Source organism: Pungitius pungitius, chromosome 10 (genome assembly GCF_949316345.1).
Source record: "Pungitius pungitius chromosome 10, fPunPun2.1, whole genome shotgun sequence".
Classification (NCBI taxonomy): Eukaryota; Metazoa; Chordata; class Actinopteri; order Perciformes; family Gasterosteidae; genus Pungitius; species Pungitius pungitius.
Genome location: NC_084909.1, coordinates 5,392,391 through 5,411,879, shown reverse-complemented (window position 1 = coordinate 5,411,879; position 19,489 = coordinate 5,392,391). Strand labels below are relative to the sequence as shown.

The following is a 19,489-nucleotide window of genomic DNA, read 5'->3' as shown; positions in this document are numbered from 1 at the left end:
GTCTGCATCAATAAGCCAGACGGGAGGTGGATTTTTGTTTTCTCCATGTCTGGGATGCTTTACATCAGCAATATAATCCATGTACCACGTTTTCATTTCCTATTAAAGTGAGGGCTCTACAGTGGAGAGTGGAAACCCTGCAGCTCTCTTCCGCCACTCAGAGTTAATACAAGTTAACAGACAGTAATGAGACTACAAGCCATACATTTTACTAGATAGCCGTCTTTTTTTTTTTACCCTTTAGCGGTGTTATCCACTGTACAGAATTCACAAAGCATCCTCTGCGTAAGAACTCACAGGGGGGGGGGGGGGGGGGGGGGAAACACCTCAAACGAGGTGTTTGGTAGACCCGTCTCCTGTACTCGCTAAACTTGGACACAGCAGTAAAACCTAGCTGAGCCCAAAGCGGGGGGGGGGGGGGTCCTTTGCCTCCATTAGAAAGGAGACAAAAAACACATTCCTCTCATCTTTCATTAACCCACTGCACAGTTACCGCCACAAAGTGCTCACTCACTCCGAAGGGCTGTCTTGGCCATGTTCCCTTTTGGGGGCGGCGAGTCCTGTGGAAGCTTTTACTTGCGGAAAAGAGGTGTAAAAGAGGGGAAGTTTCTCTCCTGAGACGGAGTCCTAAGTACTACACCGATAAGAGTAGCTTGCACATCCTTGTTCCTCAGCCCCTTCTGGGGAAGGGAAAGAAAGAAAAAAAAAACTCCAGCCACATCGCAAAGCTGCATGTAGCCAGAGAAGTTGGGGTCCTTTTAAGTAAGATTTCATGTTTATTTGGTCAAACTGCCTTTTAGAGCAGACGGCCTGTGCAGAGCCATAAGAAACAGACACCAGGACTTGACTCACGAGGGGAAGGTATTCTGCCTCTAAAAGCTGGCTGTCAATTACCGGCACTCAGCAGATTTACAACCTCCGTGTCACCAATCGCCCCGTTTGCCTGTATTCATGACACAAAGCGTCTCTCTTGCAGCGATGGAAGACATGGAAGAGCATTGTTGAACCCGCAGGGTCTTAAGGGACATGAACAGAGCAGTATCACATCAGTATCAGATGTTGGCTGGAGGTGGTGCAGTGTAAACGGGTGGAGGCTGTTACACAGGAGACACCAGACACATGCAGGCGAAGGGACAGCGCCAACCCCCCAGTCCAGGTAACATGACTAACTCGTTAGTCCTCACACAAAGCTGTTGGAGTGTTTAACAGGGCGGCCAAATCCACATGCAGCTGGACTTTGGACATGCTTTCGGTCAGCGTACGATACCTCGCCACATCCACCAGGGGGCTCAACCTCGTCTTACTCCTCTCCACGTCCCCCTGAAAGGCTTCCCTACGCCTCTGGAGCTCCTTCGCAGAACCTGGCTCGGGGGTCTCCTCGTGTCCAAAACTGGTCCTCTTTTTTTTCTCCTCCTCCTCATCCTCCTCCTTCTTCTCCTTCTCTTCTTCACAAAGTAGCAATGAAATGCAGTCTCTGAGGGACACCAACTCTTTCTCCAGAGCCAAAGACAATATTTTAGCTGCATCCTGTCCTTTTGTACCTTTGACAGACTGGATCCAGCAGCAGGGCGGGAGGTGGGCCAAGAGAGAGTGCAGGAACTGGAGCGCCTGCAACTGGCTGCCAAGGAACAACAAAGCCACAATCTGCATGTTATTATGACTAAATGAAAACATGATTTTGGAAGACTCATGTATTTTTGATCATTTGTTGTTAGTTTCAATTTGTCTATTTCGTAGAGGCAAAAATCTTTAATTTACGGCTTTACAAAATGTACACATGCACCATCCTCTTTCCCAAAAGCCTCACATCGGCATAAAAAAAATCCAATTTGGTCGTTTTAAGCGGTTTGCTTAATGCAAACAGTTACCTCGTTATCTTAAAGCTCATAGATACACAGTTTCACTATGAACTGAGGATATGATTGTGGTCAAAATTCTAGTCCATCCAAGGCATAAACAACACAGCGTTCTCAATATCTCAAAATCGAAATGATTTACCTGGAGTGGACAGACAGATCCCCCTGAAAAGGGCTTATCTGATGCCAGTGAAGCAGCATGAGAGCGGCTGGTCCTGAAGAATTTAACAATCGATACTGAGGGTTCACTTCTATCCTTCTACAACCCGCTATATTGTTAATCCAGCCATCTATATCGTCTAAACTGTGATCGGGAGAGTGTATGCGGAAGACCCAGTGATCCAGCAGTGCCATCAGGCTCAGCAAGTCCTCTTCTGTGTCATCTGAGCACAAAAAGAGGATAACAATAACGTATGCGTCAAAATGGACAGCACAAGTTGCAGGCATTTGTGATTTTACCTGTTTTGAGTTCGGGTTTTATCAAGAGTCGGGTTTGGAAATTGTGGTTGATGTCTAGAGCAACATCTCCGCAATGCACAACAACCGGCGTTGCGTTGCTCACAACGGCAAAGGCATCTCGTCCCTGGACGTAATGGAGCATGACGCGGCACTTTACACAGCGAGAGTTCAACAGAGGCGGCAGCCTGGTCACAGCAGTCACAGCCAGTCGGCATGCGTTGAGATCATTGGGTCTCCCAGCATGGTGCTGCTTGCTTCTTTTGGCTGCAGGCTCTAAGAATGTGTAGGCAGTGGAGGAGGAGGAGGAGGAGGAGGAGGAGGAGGAGGAGGAGCTGCTAGACGAAGAGCAGGTCGCAGGGAGACAGAACACTTGGCTCTGGGCCTGGATGACTGCAGGTGTTGAGCCCTGACCCGTCTCCGTCAGGATGGATAAGCTCACACTGGCCACTGGTCTGAGAACAAAATAACACATCACTAACCATCAGATATCACATTGACAGTAGGTAATCACACTGAAAATAAGATAACCCCTTCCCTAAAATCTGTGTCCTCAGCTGGACCAGAGCGCCCATCAGAACGGCAATATGTGGGCTCTCGAGGGAATCAGAAGATTGTTCTCAAAGGAAAAAAAACAACCCACGGGAAGAGGTGGGTGGAGAAATCTACAGCTTTTTGTTCCCACGCAAGGTGATTGCAGACATCCTGAACACCCGTGGCCATGGTGAACATCTAGCCAAGTTGAGGGCAATCAAAGAGTCCAAAAAGAAAAATCATTAGTCAGTATTGTTTACACAGATTAAGAGAAGTTGATGGGAATCATGTCATGTCCAGTGGGAGATATTTCAGAGGGCTCATGCCTCCATCCATAAAACCCCACACATTCTTCATCTTCACAAAATACATATATAATACATTTCACTCAATAAAAAGAATCGTCTTTACGTCGAGCTGTCAGTAGATAGTATCACTCCCACAACCAGTCGCTCGTCGGCGATGCGATGCCACAGCTTCTCAACTTGAGGTTTTGAAGACACGGCTGGCAAGTCTGGCATCTTTTCATCCTTTGACTGATCATCATCATCATCCTCCTCCTTCTCCTCCTCCTCCTCGCAGTCCCACAGAGCAATGAGGCCTTCCTGGACAGGAAGAACAGAGACTACAATCATCGACGACATGTGTGTGACAGCAACGGTGGTCTGAGTCAGACATTTCAATTTTCTCAGATACACATGTACCGGATATTTAAAATAATAAAAACTGATAGTTTGTCAAAACAGTTTGATCATTCTGATAAAATTTTAAAAAAAAGCTTTTATGAACGTTTTGTTCGGGGTCACGCATACACCATTTGTTGTGGGTGTCTGTTGCATCAGCAGGGAAGTGACAGCAATTACAACAAAAGTATTGAAAAGCATAAATAATGTAGAAGTAGAGGACAAGAAAGCAACAACAGCTTTTGTTTTGACTCTCTGATTTGACATTCCTCAACACCTTCGGCAAGAAAAGGATCCTCGACCGCATCGGCCCCCTGCGTGACGCTTTTTCAAATATGACAACTTATCCTAATGAGTTACGAGACTAAAAGGAAAATAACTGATTAAAACACAAAATGCAGAAAATACCGACATTTCATTATAATATAAATGTCTTCGGGAAAACAGCAAATATCAGAATGATGTCAACACATTAAGATTGAGAGAGTTGCTGGTTTGATTCCCATTACCTCAGGTTCATTGCATGCTCAATACTGTACATAACGGGTAGGGGTTATCAGAGTTGAGTCTCTTCGTATGTGTATGCTGTACCTGCTCATGCCGGGTGAGAATAGTCTTTTCTTGGGAGACGGCATCAGTGAGCGCTCGGATCGACTGCTGCAGAACTCTGTCCTTCACTCTCATCTCTGCCCGAAGCTCCTGGAGCACGGTCAAGCCGCTCTAAAGAACAGAGAGCGGAATTAAATGAGGGTTAATAGATGAGACGCACAATGGGTGTCTGAGTGGTGTATAAAAATGTCTCATATGAATAACAATAGGATAATGTATTATGCAGCCCAATGGGTTTTATACGGATTAAATTGGAGCATTATCAAATTTTTTAATATATTTGATTATCCCCTCGGGACACAATTGCTCATCATGATAAGCAGTTATTGTCCAGCCCCGAAAGACTAGTGCTTCCACTGCAGTAGTGGCCTATAAACGTATGCTCGCCTGTAGTCTGGACTCCAAAGCTCGGAGGGTGAGGAGATCGTTCTCTGGCGGAGGAGATGGGGTCCTTGGCGGCCCGCTGTCCTGCCCACACTGAAATGACCGTTTTCAAATGAATCACAATGACCAGCGTTCTGATGTTCTGTCCACGCAAACAGTTCAGACGCACTGCACGTGGGGAGCAAGCGCGTGGCTTACAGAGTATGAAATGCCACAGAGGTCGGTGAGGAGAAATCTCCCCAGGGGTTGTTCGGTCATGCCTTCATCGCTAAAAACCAACAGCATCTGGTCTGTTCCACATCCCAGGAAGTCGTCCACGTGGACAGAAGTGACACCTGACCAGCGGGAGGCTACCTGGGGAGACAGTATAACATGGTAGGTTTATTAAAAAACAATCAAATAAAACGTAGGTATTCAACAAAAAGAAAATGTATTTAAACCTTAAAGTTTACCTGAAAGGTGTCCTTCCACAGCGCACATACATGCCCCTGGTGAAAAGACACCACGAGCAGGCAGCCGTGTCTCCCGGTGTTGACCTCCTGAATGAGTTCAGGTTGCCCGAAAGGAAGCCGACACGCTTCTTTCACGGCGCCGTCCTCAAAAGAAACCAGTTGCTCGTCAGAAGTCGCCGCGACCACCGCGGACTTCAGCGCGTCGTCCACCCTGTGCGCGGACAGCACGAGGACGCACCGCGCGAGGCCCACGTACTGATGCGGCATCATCACACTGCCGTCGAACACTCGCCCGCTTTCGACGAAACACCCGGTGGCACGAGCGTCATTCGGGCCCTGGCCCGGGACCGCGGGAAGCCCGAGAACGAATACCTGGTCCTCGTGGAGCGGGAGTTCTCCAATAACACAGTGGGACCACTGAAGGGGCGTTCGCCTGACCTCTGCGGTGCGCGGGGAGGCGTGGAAGACGCCCCCGGCGTGACTCCACGCCACGGCGGGGCCTCGCAGGATGGTCACGTTCTCCCTCATTTCGTAAGGCAGTTTAAACTGCACGCAGGGCTCCGGGCGGCTCGAGCCGCTGAGCGCGAGCAGACTGTAGTGGAAGCTCGCCCCCCTCGCGCCCTTCCTGGCCACCAAAACACACGGCGCGCGCGCTCTCGTCTGAGCGCTCGTGGCACATTTGCATCGCACGACGTCGACGCGCGCCGACCTCTTCCCGTCGATGACAGCCGCTCCGTCAGCCGCGCTCACGAACGCGTTGGCTTCCCGCTCGAATGAAAGGCTGCGGAAGATTAACTCACTTCTATCGCCGTCACTCGTGGCCGAGGCTCGTTTACAGTCAAATAAGATTATCTTTCCCCGCGCGGAAAGTCGATGGTGATTTCGAGCGCAATCTTCCGAGAGCGATCTCTCCGTCATGCTGCGAGGGAGCTCCGGGCGACTACCGGCTTCGATCCCTCCTCATTGACAGCGCAATTTAACGTGATTGCCTAGCAGGGAGCTGTCACTTTGTTTAACGAAAGTCTCGCCGACGAGTAGCATTTGTATATTTGCTTGCGAGCGTGAGGAGACGCGTTTCCGTGTTCAACGTAGCAGCGCGCCAAGCGATATTGAACGCTTCCTGAAAGCCCCGGTGCATTGTGGGTGAGACGCCGGTAAACGGCAGCGAGGGGACAACATCAAACCAAAGTGTTCACCTCGCTCGTCATTCTCACACGAGTAACTCGTGATCAGACAAACGTGTCTCTCGTAGAGTCGGATACAGCCCAACGCTCGTTCTGTTCAAACTGTGGCCACAGCCGGTGAATCAAAGGTGACCGCGTGGAGGAGGGGCGTGGCTACGGGCGGAGCCAAAATGGCGACGAAGGGACGTCAGTGACACACTCGATTCACATCACTCAGTTCACCGTTAGCCGAAGAGCGCTGGCTAAGCTAAGCTAGCTCAACGGGGAACTAGCACAGAGGGACACGGGAAACCCGATGATAAGTTGAAGATGGCCGAACTTGAGCAGCACGAAGGAGCGCAGGTATCGACCAGTACCGTTATTAATTAGTCATCTGTTAAAGCTGCAGACGCGTCTATAACCGTAACTTTAATGAACTCACTCTGTGTTGGCAGGACCTCGAGAAGAAAATTGAGGAGACGAGACTGAGATTCAATAACGAGTTCATCCAAGGTAAATACAGACACTGTGAAGCAGCTGGCGTTAACTTTCACTTTGACCAATACTTGCTTTTTAAAAGGATTTGTATCTGGGTGTTACGGTCAGCTTCATACTTTAAATATCGTGCTGGTTTAACTCGCCACAAGTTAGCTGAACTCTGTACTGTGTTAACGTAATAACGTCATGACCTAACCTACATGCCCAGAGCCGATAAGCTCCAGCAGATAACCTCAACTATCCTAGCTAACATTAGCTCTGTGTTGCCACATGTAACGTTAGTTAACAGTTTAGACTAAGACCCCACATGGGTCCAACATGATGTTCTCAGACTATACCGTGACTAAAAAAAAACATGTTAAAAAGTGCTACTTATAATGGCTCTTATTTATAGCAAGTTGTAAGTCGGCTTATTTGATGAAATTGCACTTTTGTACCCTTGGGGTTGAAATGCACTCTCTTTGGATAAAAGCGTCAGCTAAATGACATGTAATGTTCTCCTGGTGAACTTTAACTCAGTTTGCAGCACAACGGGGTCACTGAAGTTGAAAGTGAAACCTTGTACTTGACCTCATTGTGTATTCGGAGTCACGTGTGATTCATCCGTGTTTTGTGTTTACAGATTCAACAGATAAATATGACTCCAAAGATGTGGAAAGGCTTCAAAAAGATGACTCTCTGGTTGAGGGCTACCTGCAGTGGAGACTTTATGTAGTTGATGATGCCTTGAAAATGATCGATGAAAGTCTTCAGTGGAGAAAGGAATATGGTGTGAATGGTAAGAGGTGTTGCTCAACACAATAGGTTTTAATATGAAATTATCCTTTTCAGGTAAAAGTATTTATAACCGCCAATTTGATACGCTCACTTTATTTATTCAAAAAACGCTTTTGTTTCTTATCTTGAACTTGAACAATTTTACTCATTATTAATCAAACCAGTTCTTTTAAAACCAGTTTTTTCTAAATGTATTTTTTTTGCATAGCTGTTGCTTGAGGCACTGCGGTCAGTTCCAAAATGTGTTGCATGTAATAATCCAAGCCTGTCAAAAGCTAGAAATGTTGACATTTCGACTTTTACAAGCTTGTGACGCACATCGGTGGTTGTGTATTTGCTGCGCTGCGATGAATCCAGACACGGAGTCATTGTGCGTCGTAGCACCCACATCGCCATGCCCAAGCTTCCCCTGCGAACAAGCCTCCTCATTCTGCTTTCTGCTTCATTTCTAAGAGTGTTTGTATGTCTTTTAATCCAGTAAATTCAATTTGAAGACCAGTTGTATTTTCGTAAATGTGATTTGTTCATGTCATTATTGTCCAGGGGCATCAGGGGCCATCGAGTTGCTGTGGTGTCACAGTATTTTCTGTCAACTCAACCAGAGAGTCGAGTCAAGTAGTAGAACGACTGGGATCTTTAACATTAAAACTAAAACTATATATTTATGTGCTCGCGATGACTAATCATTTACTAGATATTTCCTGGATTTTAAGAAAAATATAAAACCATCCATGTGAAACGAGTACTTTCTTTTTTCTCTCCCTCTGAAGGAGTTGAACATAGTATTGAAATTGTCTGTAAAACCTGTAGGAACCTTACAAACCACCATGGCTCATTGGATAAATGCCTTGTCCTTTTATAGCACTTATGAAGTTTGGACGCATTTTCTCAGACTATGTTAATAAACCCGAGTGTAATGTGTGTCTGCCTGTGTCTTTCAGATATCACTGAGAGCACCATTCCAAAATGGATGTTTGAAATTGGTGCTGTCTACCTCCACGGCTATGACAAAGAGGGCAACAAGCTCTGTAGGTTCATGTTTTATCCCACACACACACAGTAGACCATAATTCTATATTTTGTTAGATATCTGTTATGGCCAGCAAAGAATCTTTTACACAAATTCAAAACTACTAAAATCCTTATTAATACTTTATTTGTTTTCCTTTCTTAGTCTGGTTCAAGGTTAAGCTACATGTTAAGGATGCAAAAACGATCATGGACAAGAAGAAGTATGTCGCCTTCTGGCTAGAGCGGTATGCAAAGAAAGAACCGGGGATGCCACTCACTGTTGTGTTTGACATGGCAGAGTCCGGCCTCGGTAATATAGTAAGTCCAAATAAATGTTTTCTTCTTTCTTTTTTCAGTAATTCATTTTCAAATTTTTCATGCTCTTTGATTTTGATTTATATATATATATATATATATATATATATATATATATATTTCATCTTCATTCCCCCTTTATTAGATAAGATTTACTCTTGCGTTAGAAAAGGTTCATTTCCTTTTGTTACTGTCATTGAAACGCACTTGAGTGGCCTTAACTGTTCCTGCTGCTTGAGCCGTGGTCTTGCAGGGGCTGATGCTCTTTGACGGTTTTACACATGTGAGATTAAAGCAACCTTTAGATCCCATTGGTCAATTTCGAGTGTGGCGTCTAATCCGTGGACTCGCGGTGTGGCAGGCGTGAGCTCCTTGGTGGAGTTCTCTGTCAGACGCTTCCTTGGTTTGATTCTCTCGTGGAGAAATGTCTCAATTAAGTACAAATAAACGTGCACGAGCACGACAGAAAAATGATGAATGGCTATCCAACCCAAATAAGAAATGAGTAGATTAGAAGAACTGTTTGCAAAGCAAACGTGGTTTGTCCACGGCGGGAGCCAGCGTAGCCAGTATGATCTCATTAAGCCTCGGGAGAGTCTCCTGCATAGCAATGAGGCTTCTAGACAATTATTGGGTTTAGTCAGGGCGTCGAGGCTTTCGCTATTGACATCGGCTGTCCTGCTGATGATCAACGTAAAATAGTAAGACATTCGTCATATTCACCTTTTTACAGTGAGGCACGTGGCTGTGTGCCTTTAGTTGAGCTCTGTAATGAGCATTTGTTGGCAATGATTGGATGCGTCTGTGTGTGGAGGAGGTTATTGTTTTGGATCCGAAGCCTATTGTGTTTTTTTTTAAATGGAAGAATTCATTTAAGTGTAAGCTGTTTTTTCTGTCTTTCTTTTTGGTTGTTTTTTAGGGAGGTTATCTCTTTGATACAATAAAAGTGTTTAGATCCAACTAATGGAAACAAATGATGACAAAGCAGCATATAACAGCAAGTGCCATATATGGATAGATTGCAAATGGTTCATGACTGAATATATGTGTGGTATTGTTCAGATACCTCAAGACTTCTCAGGCAGTATTTGGGGGAAGTTGAGTACGTTATAAGAGCAGTTTGAGGTGTGGATCACCACATATAGCGCTTAAGAACAAATAAACATTCACTCCTTTAAAAACATAATGTGGTCATTTTGTATTTGATCCTCATTTTCCATTTTATTTGATCCTCATTTTCCATTTTGTGTTTCAGGACATGGAGTTTGTGAAGTACATCATCAATTGCTTCAAAATCTATTATCCAAAGTTTTTATGTAGGTATTATAAAAGCACAACAAATATATTTCAATATTCATGTTACATGGGTCTATTCAGTCAAACCGTGACATGTTTAAAGCATTATTCTGAACTTTTCTATAATTTCAGCCAAAATGATCATCGTGGATATGCCTTGGATTATGAATGGTGAGAATGAGCCTGTCCATCACATTTGATATGAATAATAGTCATTAGATCATGAAATGTTGAGCTCAATGTTTCTGTCTCAGCCGCATGGAAGATTGTGAAGTCGTGGTTGGGTCCCGAGGCCATCAGCAAGCTCAAGTTCGCCTCCAGGTCTGAGATCCAGGGATTCATTGGCCTTGAGTACCTACCAGCGCACATGGGTGGAACGGTGTGTATTATGCCTCTTTCTGAATGAATGTTCATCAGTTACCAAGGAGACTGTCCTTACCAGAATGGATCTTTCATTGGATTCTTCAAGTAAATAGATTTCTTGAGTAGGGTTTGTAATGTACACATTTTTTGTGTGTGTGTGTGTGTGCTCTCCGCACTAGAACTGTTCAACAAAATGCCTCTTGCTCATAAGCCATATTTTATTTCCATTCATGTGGAAGTCGCGGTCCTGTCAGAACAAAATTGCGTATTTCTACCAAAACTGAACTCGACAATGGGCACGCTTTAAAAAAAAAAAAAACCCTGCGTGTAATCGTATAATTCAACTGGCTACGTTCCAGGACCCTTTCAAGTACAGCTACCCACCTCTTCCCGACGACGACTTCCAGACGCCCACCTGTGAAAATGGACCAATTGAGGACGAGGCGGAGAGCAAAGAGGGGGAAATTGACAGCAAAGATGCCCTTGAGTCCAGTTTCAGCTCTGAGATTGCGGTTAAGCCCAAAAAGGTACATTTTCTATCCAGTAATATGTGTGAAGACGAATGTCAAAGTGTGTTTAAAAAAAAAAAAAAAAAGACAGAACCCTGGTACACGGTGTTCATTTGCTAAAATGTAAGGCAGGGCTGCTCGGTGTGTTGCGCAAGTCTCCCCTTCGGCCGGACATGCTTTGATCTCGCTGTTTATCAAAATGTTGGTGAGTCAGCAGTTATCTGGGTTTTTTTTTTAGTAAAATTGGTAGGCGACTAGTAAACTGGGTTTGATTGAGCCAGCGGTAATTAAGGTCCGGGGCATTTCAGGCCGCTAGTTAGTATATATACTCCCTACGGCCAGGGCTTCACTCACTTTCTATGTTGAGCCGGAGATTACAGGATGTAATCAGACCGCTCCGAGGAGGCGGCGGCGGCGGTGGATTAAGTGGCGAGGAATGTCCCCGATTTGAAAGACGTCAAGCGCCCGCTCGTTGTCCCTGTGAAGGTGACTCTTAGTGTCTCCTGCTGCAATTAAACTCCTCTCATCCTCTCCTACGGTTACGTTGTCACGTCAGCTAGCTGCGGCCGTGTGTCCATGTAGCGTTTTTATTTATTTTTCCTTTCTGGCGGGAAATGGCTGGCAAGGTGCCGGGAGAGCGCTTCATCCACGCCGACGTCACTGTTCTGAACAGTTGACAGATTTTGAAACTTGAATAAAAGTCTGGAGCGCTCCGTAAGAAAAGAAGCTGGGTGCGGCGCTTTCATTTTCTGTAGGCGGCTCTCTCCTCGCCGAGAACAATCGAGGGGGGGGGGGGCGGCGGGGGGGAAAGACGCTTTGTAGAATCTGCGCCTAAGCTCTTTGCCGCTGTAGCTGGAGCACGTTCGCCGAGATGTCCCTCGGGCCTCGTCTTGAACATCCCTGCAGCTGCTGTCAAGCTCCCGCTCACTCGGGAGCCCCTGAACTTCACATGTGTTAACCACACATTTCACTCCATGTGCACCGTACAATCGATCCCCTCCTCAATCATTTATTTAGCTCATGTAAGATTGTGCTCGGCATCAATGAAGGCCTTTTGGAGCAAGGGTTGAATTCTCATTATGCAATCATGGTTGCATACATTTGCTTTTTTGGCTTGTCTTGTTATTTGGTGTTGCAGCTGTTATTTACAGATAATGTGCTGCTTTGCTGCTCAGGGCGGCCTGATTTGGAGTCAGCCTACAGTTCATCTAGGACATGACTGTGCTGAAATTGATTGCAGTTTTCGGGGGGGTTGTAGCCTGCTGCCAATAGGACACAAAGTGCATTTGTTGCAAAGGTGCTGTGTCACCCACAGCTACTCCCATGAGTCTCCCTGAGCCCCAACAAACACACAGTGCTGCCATTGTTGATCAGCGCCACATTGGTCATGCACAGCCGATTTAGATTTACAAATCAGCCGCTTGTTGGCATCAAAGAGTTGGTGAATGCTTGTGAAAATACACACATAATCACCTCACGCCATGCCGTGTTGTCGGACCCATAGTTTTAGATGGAACTGTGTTATGAACTTCACTTTATTTCCGGTTAGAGTGCTGTGACGAAACCGTTAGTGCAGGGACATTTAAATACAATTACTCAAGGTCCTGTTGGAGAATTTCATCATGCAAAGCTGCAGAACATCGCAATGTCACATTTGCGCTGTGATGTTAACGTCTCACAACTGATCATCAAATTAAATAAGTAATTAAATAATATTGTTAAAATTAGAGGTGTTTTTCAAATGTAACAGAATGAATTAGAAGTAATATATACTGTAATAATAGATTAATACGATGTCATTGAATTAGACATCGGGGCATAATAGAGATGAGAAAAGGCATGATAAATAGCTTAAAAAATCTGACTCTGAAACAAAGTACTTTTTTGAAAATTGAATAAAAATGAATTCCCTTACAGCTTTAAATTCATGTCAAAACCACTTGTTTCAGCTCTGTTCTGCTCCGTTTACATCATTGCAGGGCGGTGAATTGATTTGTTTAGTAAGCTCATCATATCAGGGTCTTAGGTTTAATTTCTGTGCCTTTTTTTGATTTGAGGGGGATACGTTTGCTCAGATCAGATTTATCTGGTAGTGGTCTCAGAACATGAGAGACCTACTGCTTTATGAACTAGGTGCAGAAGTGATGGACAGCAGAATAGTCTGGTTCTGTCACCGGACGTCACTTCGTCTGTTTGGTTTCTCTCCCGTTTGCTCCCCTGTGTGGAAATCAGGGTGGCACCAGGGTCGAGGGCCCCGCTTGGCAAAATGCACAATATTGATTGGCCAGGTAGCATCACCTGATGTGACTTGCGAGGCGTATAATTGGTCGACGTGTTTCCTGGCCCACTGAACCTGCACCGGTTTAAATAGACACGCTCCCCTGAAAATGTATTAATTCTGTGGGCAGCAATTGCGTGCTACCAGAACCCGGCTTCCAGGCAGTATACCGTGACGGCTTCAGGGAGCTAACTGCCTTTCTCTCTGTTTTCAAACAAGGGCTGGAGGTGGTAAGGCAGTGTAGGAACACACCCACACGAGAAGCTCAGAGTCCGGAAGATTTCCACCGGCTGGAAAGGCAGGTGTGCTCACGTGACTGAATTATTGTGAGCGCACGTCCTGCACAGTCGACTGACGTCATCTCAACCCCCCTGCACATGTGCACCCCCCCCCCCCCCCCCCCCCCCCCAGCCCCTAAATAGTATTGCACTGTTGAAAACCCCCAACATTTCTGACCTTGTTATGAAGGATTGTAGGCTAAGTGAAACGTAGCCTACCTTTTGCACTATATCTCCGAGCAAGATACTCCAGCTACTCCTATTTCACTGTGAAATTCACTCCACTGGAGAACGAATAGCATTAAATGTGTATTCTTTTAACATCTATTTTAGAAGCTACTCAGTGTTTGGGGTAACCCAAGACCAAGTTATTAACACTTTAAAGCTTTAACCATGTTTGCCTTTGAGGCATTGCTTTGAACCAAGTTTGTGCACGTTTGAGAGTTGACCTCATTGACCTGTCTTTGTCTCACGAGAGTACTTATCATGTAGCTAATTATTTTGATCTGTACTATATAATCGAATGACACTCATTTCATTACCATTTCAGCTAGGAATAATGTATAATTGTCAGTGATTTTATTTTTGTCTTTGCGTCACATATTTTACTCACTGTATCAAAGTGATGACGTTCTCAAATTTTATCTTCACGTGATTTTCTTTTCTCAAAATAACTACATTTCTTCTGTTCTTTGTTAATCCATAATGGAAATGTTTCCATTGGCCTTTACTAATGCAATCAAAGCTGATTAAAAACTGCGTGACACTGCCTATTTCATTGATGTTGTCTAATTAAGAACTTGTTTTATTTTTTTCTACTGACACTAAAATCTAATTGTGATAAACTTTCTCTTTTTAAAATGAAGAATAAATGAAGATATTTCATCAGCAGCTGGTTATCTCTCGATGTCTTCATTGTGGAAGTTGCATGACAGTCGGCCTTTGAACAAAGACGACATGTTCTTCATGTTTGCATCACATGTAGAGTCAGCTCACCTTTTGCCCTCACACCCCCCCCCCCTTCCATCCTTACACAATGCACTCACTCACCCATCTTTTCTTCACAATACAAAGTGGCAGCAACACCGAAAGCGAACCATTCCTCCAACTTACTTTAGTCTCAGCGCTGAGGCAAACATTTCACCGTTTCTGCCCCGTCATCTGTTCTGTGATCTTGTGATCCGCTCGTGGACGACTTGGATCAAAGTGAACAGAGGATTTTACCGAAGTGAAAGTACCCCGTGTGTCAGGGATACTATGACACTTAGTCCCACTTAACTTCCTCTTTTTTTTTTTTTTTTTTGGTCACGGTTATTTGTTTGAGAGACTAGAGGGGACTCCGGAGTCATCATGGGGGGGTTTTCTCAGTCAAAGAACATGTGTTTTGGCAACGTGACCCTTTTGAGAAGAACCACTTTAATTAATCATTACACATGACCGTCGAGCCCTGATGAAGCGCTTGACTGATAGCTTTCTCAGAAAGCAGGGCAAGGGTCAAACATTCTGTTTTCACGGATAAGGGTCTTAACGATAACGTGGCTATGCTCTGTAATTGTTTTAAAAATTATGTGCTCTTTTTGTTGTTTCAGGTGAATTTCTTGGAAGACAGCCTGAGGCTTGAGGACAACGATAAGGGAGAGAGTTCCAGGACCAAAGGGGCCAGGAAGCCACTCACCACCTTCAAAGGCCCCCTGCTCGATGTTAGGTAGGCTCGTGCCCTTCTTCACTTCCCTTTGCTGTGTGACGGTTGATTAAAGGGGAACAACAGGTCGTTCTCCACACACGAGTTCACAAACTCTCATAAACTACATTGACCCGTGGGTTTAGCTTTTGGTCACCGTGCCCGGATTTATTATATTCTGCAAGAGGCAACATTTCTATTGCTTTTGCATAGTGGCTTCAAAGCGTAGAGTCGTTATTGATGTGTTTTTGTGCTTTTCTCGTACCCCGATTGATCGGGTCACATGTGGGCCAATAATCCATCATTAACCCTTTTTTGTCAGAGGAGCATTTGTCGCCTCCCGCATGTGTTTTTAATCGAGCCGTCGTTGGATTGCAAAGTGGGTGTCGACTTGAGGAGCGCTCGCTTTTTGATGTGAGAATTGTGACAGCTGTGGGCTGTGAATCGTAGTGATAAGTAGATTTAAATGCAATCACGTCTCTGAGCTCTGTTCGCCTTCATTTGAGGCTGAGGAGGGGGGGGGCTTTAGAAGGGAGTAAGGGGAGGCTTTGATCTTGTGTTTGCCAAAGGTTTCCTGAGGCCAACGGCTGACTGAGCGCAAGTTAACGTCAGACCTCCTAGCTGTTTCGCTGGGGAGAAGAACCCAGGGGAGCTTCGCAGAGGGAAAAAATAGACCTTTTTGTTCCGTTTTGGTTTGCGAAACGTGGCCACGTTGCGTCAATGAGGAGCTTTACACGTACTGGGCAGATGGGATCATCCATTTGGTCATTTCTTCCAGGCCGAGTTAATGCAAAAAAAAGGGTTCACCGAGGCTGGTAAATGGGATTCTGAGTTAGACTGGAGAAGCAAGTTTGCCTACATTTTTCTTTGCAGTTATCCAGATGAACAACATGTTTCCATCAAGTTTAAGCCTAACAGCAGCTGGCAATCAAACACCTAGTGACATTTTTTTCTTTTTTAAAGGAAGAAAAGATGTCGTTCTAGTTGGACTTTAAACCTTCCTCACTTATTACATCTGGTTACATCTGCTGGGTGGTCTTCCCTGCACTGGTCCTGCCTCACACCTTGCTGACTAGTCTCAATTTAAATGGGCAATTTAAATCATTTCTGTTGAATGCATCGAGCGTGTTGTACACCTTTTTTATGTTGTTCATTTTCTACACATGACGTCTAGTGCCTTCTGTCCATCCCTCGCCTGTTTTTCCCCTGTGCCCACGTGAGGGTTTCGGCACAGACGATTCTGCATGTGTACGCATTCTAAAGCCCTTTGAGGCAAACTTTTGATTTTGGGCCATAGAAAATGCTGCTTGTTAGAGGGCCCCCCATATGTGGCCTTTCAACTGAACCGCCTCAGACACCCATACTGGTCGAGAATATTTAGCAAGCCGGAGGGCTGAGGGAGAGGTTTGAACAATCTTACCACAGCATGTTGTCTCTGCTTGTGTTAACCGGACCGACGGGTTCGTCATCTACTCCTGTGACTCGTATCAGTTGGAATGTGATTCATACTTTGTGGAAAACAAAACAGAACATCTCCCCCAAAATGATAGAACGCATTCTTTTTTTTTTTGCTTCAGGGAATGCCTCTGTGATTCAACCATGGAAGGTGTTTTTAACACATTTTGGTTGCAAAACATTGCTGCCAGGTACAGGAATTGTAGCAGGCCAATCTGCTGTAATAAAACACCCAAGGGAAAGCATATAGAAAGCCTACTGTGAAGTAAATGAAAACAATTCTCTGCATCTAGTTATTGAATCTGCACTGAGTTTCTCCAATAGACACTTTTCTCAGACTCGATTCTCCTTCTTTACCCATAATATATTTTTTTTATTCCCCCTGCAGCCCTGCAGAGGAGCTCTGCTTCGGTTCTGCAGAGACGGAGAAGAAATGCCTCATTATCCTGGGAAATGTTACCAAAAATCAGCTGGCCTTCAAGGTGAGTGAGTGATGACATGACTTGACAAAACTCATTTTACACTTCTACATGAAATTATTATATTTGATTGATCAACCGAAACTATACCTTTTTATAATTATCATTAGTTGAATGCAATCCTGAAGCAAAATGCCAATTTCTCATAAAATGATGAAGATTTTCCCCATTTCTTTTTTAATATTATTTACAATTCAAATTTCTATCAGACAAATTTTGAAGATATTGAATTTAGGTGTAAGAAATTAAGAACGCAATTTTTCTCATGCCTCAACATTTGAATTCAACAATAAGAATGAATGCAATTTATTTAGGTTGCCCCTGGTGTCTCCACAGGTACGGACCACGGCCCCCGAGAAGTACCGAGTGAAGCCCAGCAACAGCTGCTGTGACCCCGGAGCCTCGGTGGAGATCGTGGTGTCCTTACACGGAGGTACGGCACTTTAGCTCTGCGCTCTCAGCCGACGGTTGAACCTCCAGAATAATCACGCGCACCGGCCTTTTACCGTACCTTTTTCTGTGCCTGACATACATATTTCATGAGGGACAAAAGAATGGTCTCCTTATGAAAGCAACTCTGATCTGTTTGGCCTTTTTAAAGCACTGACATGTCAGCTGTAGGTTAGGCTGTGCTACGTATACAGGGTCAATGTTCTTATACACAAATGCTGTGGTTCTTCACGCAATGCTGTCAAAATATAGCTTTCACAGCTACTGAAAAAAAAAAGTTCCTCCGCAGGTTCTCAAGCCTCCCCACAGGACCGGTTTTTGGTCATGGCTGCCGAGATGGACAACGCTGGATCACAAGAACTCGCACAGTTCTGGAAAGAAGTCCCAAAGACCAAGGTCATGGAACACAGGTGTGGCCCCCGAGCTGCTTTTAGTAGCCGTGTCAATAAATGCGCTGCGTGCATCGCCCCCCCCCCCCCCCGCTCATTAGGTCGTGACTCTCCCACAGGTTGCGCTGTCACGTTCTGGAAGGCGCTAAACAAGCAGATAGCGCTCTCGGAGACGGCGCCGTGGAGAAGGGGACCGGCGACCAGCAGGAGTTTAACAGCGCGGTGAGTCCCCATCAACGGCATCTTTCTCCGCTGTAATGGAGTCGTTAAACTTTTGACACTCAGGCACGGGACGATAACTTAGATTTCACATCAGGACGTATAAGGTGTAGGTTTGTTAGTTTGTCTGTCCAGTATCTGCCTGGTTTACACTCTCCGAGGTAACGTTGAAACACTTTTGATCAACATGCATTTATAAATAATGCACCGTTTTAACGCTTAATGCTTTCGGTGAGAGAATGGGTGAAGCACTTTGGAGCTGTAACAGAGAAGCCGTTCGCTTAGCTTTGAATAAAGACTGGAAATGGAGGGGGGGCGGCGTAAGCCTGGGTCGGTCCCTTTTTAAATCCACTCATCCTTCTGCTAATTAACACTGCTTCTCATGCGTTTAATCCGTACACTAAATAATTACAAATGAATATCATAGAGACCAAACATAACATGTTTTCCCGCTTTTTAGAGGCGCCGATCCGTGCATCTTTGAGTAGAAAGCCATGCTAGTGGTTTCCCCCCTCCCCCCCACCCCCCGTCTCCCAGTCCTCAGGATGAGCAAACTGCCTTTGTACTCGAGCTCGTTTCACACAGAAATGAGAAGGAATCAACCTTCTCATCCAACACTGAGAAATGGATCGCTCCTAGTTCACTCTGTTTCTCACTTATGGTACCTCACAGCGTGATTTGTTTCTGCCACTTCCATTACATGGGTGTTGGATTGATAAACCAGGTCAGTGAACCCGTCTTCTCCCCCCCTGCCCCCCTCCCCCCCCCAGCTCATGCGCCTGATGACCTGCAGCGCGCGGACGGAGCAGAAGCTGAACACGTGTCTGTGGGTGCAGAAGGTTCTCATCGGCCTGGTGCTGCTCCTCGTGGTGCTCAACCTGCTGTGTGTCCACCTGCTGATGGCTTCCCAGCGGCCGTCCTGACGGACCACAGACACACACGCGCGCGCACACAGGTTCCCGCTGGGCCACCGCTGACACCCCCCCCCCCCCCCGGGGGGACGCTCGTCCTGAGCGCTCCCCTCCCCCCGGAGGGCTGTTGTCATGGAGGGGAGGAGGGACGTGAGTTGTTGTGGACTCACCGTAGGAGGAGAGTGTACTCGTCTCCTTTCAGGCACCTGAGGGTTTAGTACGAAGGAGACCCTTTCAACAATGTGACATGTAATCATTTTTTTGAGGGAAAAAAACAAGGAGAAATTAATGTGTATTTATTGCAAAAGACACAATATGTAGGTATAAATTAGTTATTTTTTTGATCATAATGTACATTTTTTTATATTATGCAAATCTCCAGAATATAAAATAAATTCTTTTTGTCAACTTATCTTTTACTGAACATGTTTTCAGCTCACGAC

General features: G+C 45.4%; 2 protein-coding genes across 2 annotated transcripts; one reads left to right on the top strand and one right to left on the bottom strand.

The window, feature by feature from the left end:
- Positions 1-414: 414 nt before the first annotated feature.
- fancb (FA complementation group B) lies at positions 415-6,048 on the bottom strand. The gene is made up of 8 exons (XM_037488547.2): positions 4,975-6,048; positions 4,721-4,876; positions 4,526-4,615; positions 4,121-4,249; positions 3,258-3,451; positions 2,316-2,767; positions 1,999-2,239; positions 415-1,618 (listed from the first exon to the last, which is right to left on the bottom strand). The coding sequence occupies exons 1-8, from the start codon at positions 5,890-5,892 to the stop codon at positions 1,174-1,176; spliced, it is 2,625 nt and encodes an 874-aa protein (XP_037344444.2). The 5' UTR covers positions 5,893-6,048; the 3' UTR covers positions 415-1,173.
- On the top strand, positions 6,037-19,458 carry mospd2 (motile sperm domain containing 2). The gene is made up of 15 exons (XM_037488549.2): positions 6,037-6,500; positions 6,593-6,650; positions 7,258-7,413; positions 8,354-8,440; positions 8,587-8,741; positions 9,994-10,054; positions 10,167-10,205; positions 10,289-10,413; positions 10,757-10,924; positions 15,052-15,167; positions 16,987-17,080; positions 17,414-17,510; positions 17,817-17,937; positions 18,036-18,138; positions 18,906-19,458. Exons 1-15 carry the CDS (start codon positions 6,468-6,470, stop codon positions 19,056-19,058), a joined length of 1,566 nt encoding a protein of 521 aa, XP_037344446.2. The 5' UTR covers positions 6,037-6,467; the 3' UTR covers positions 19,059-19,458.
- Positions 19,459-19,489: the final 31 nt, after the last annotated feature.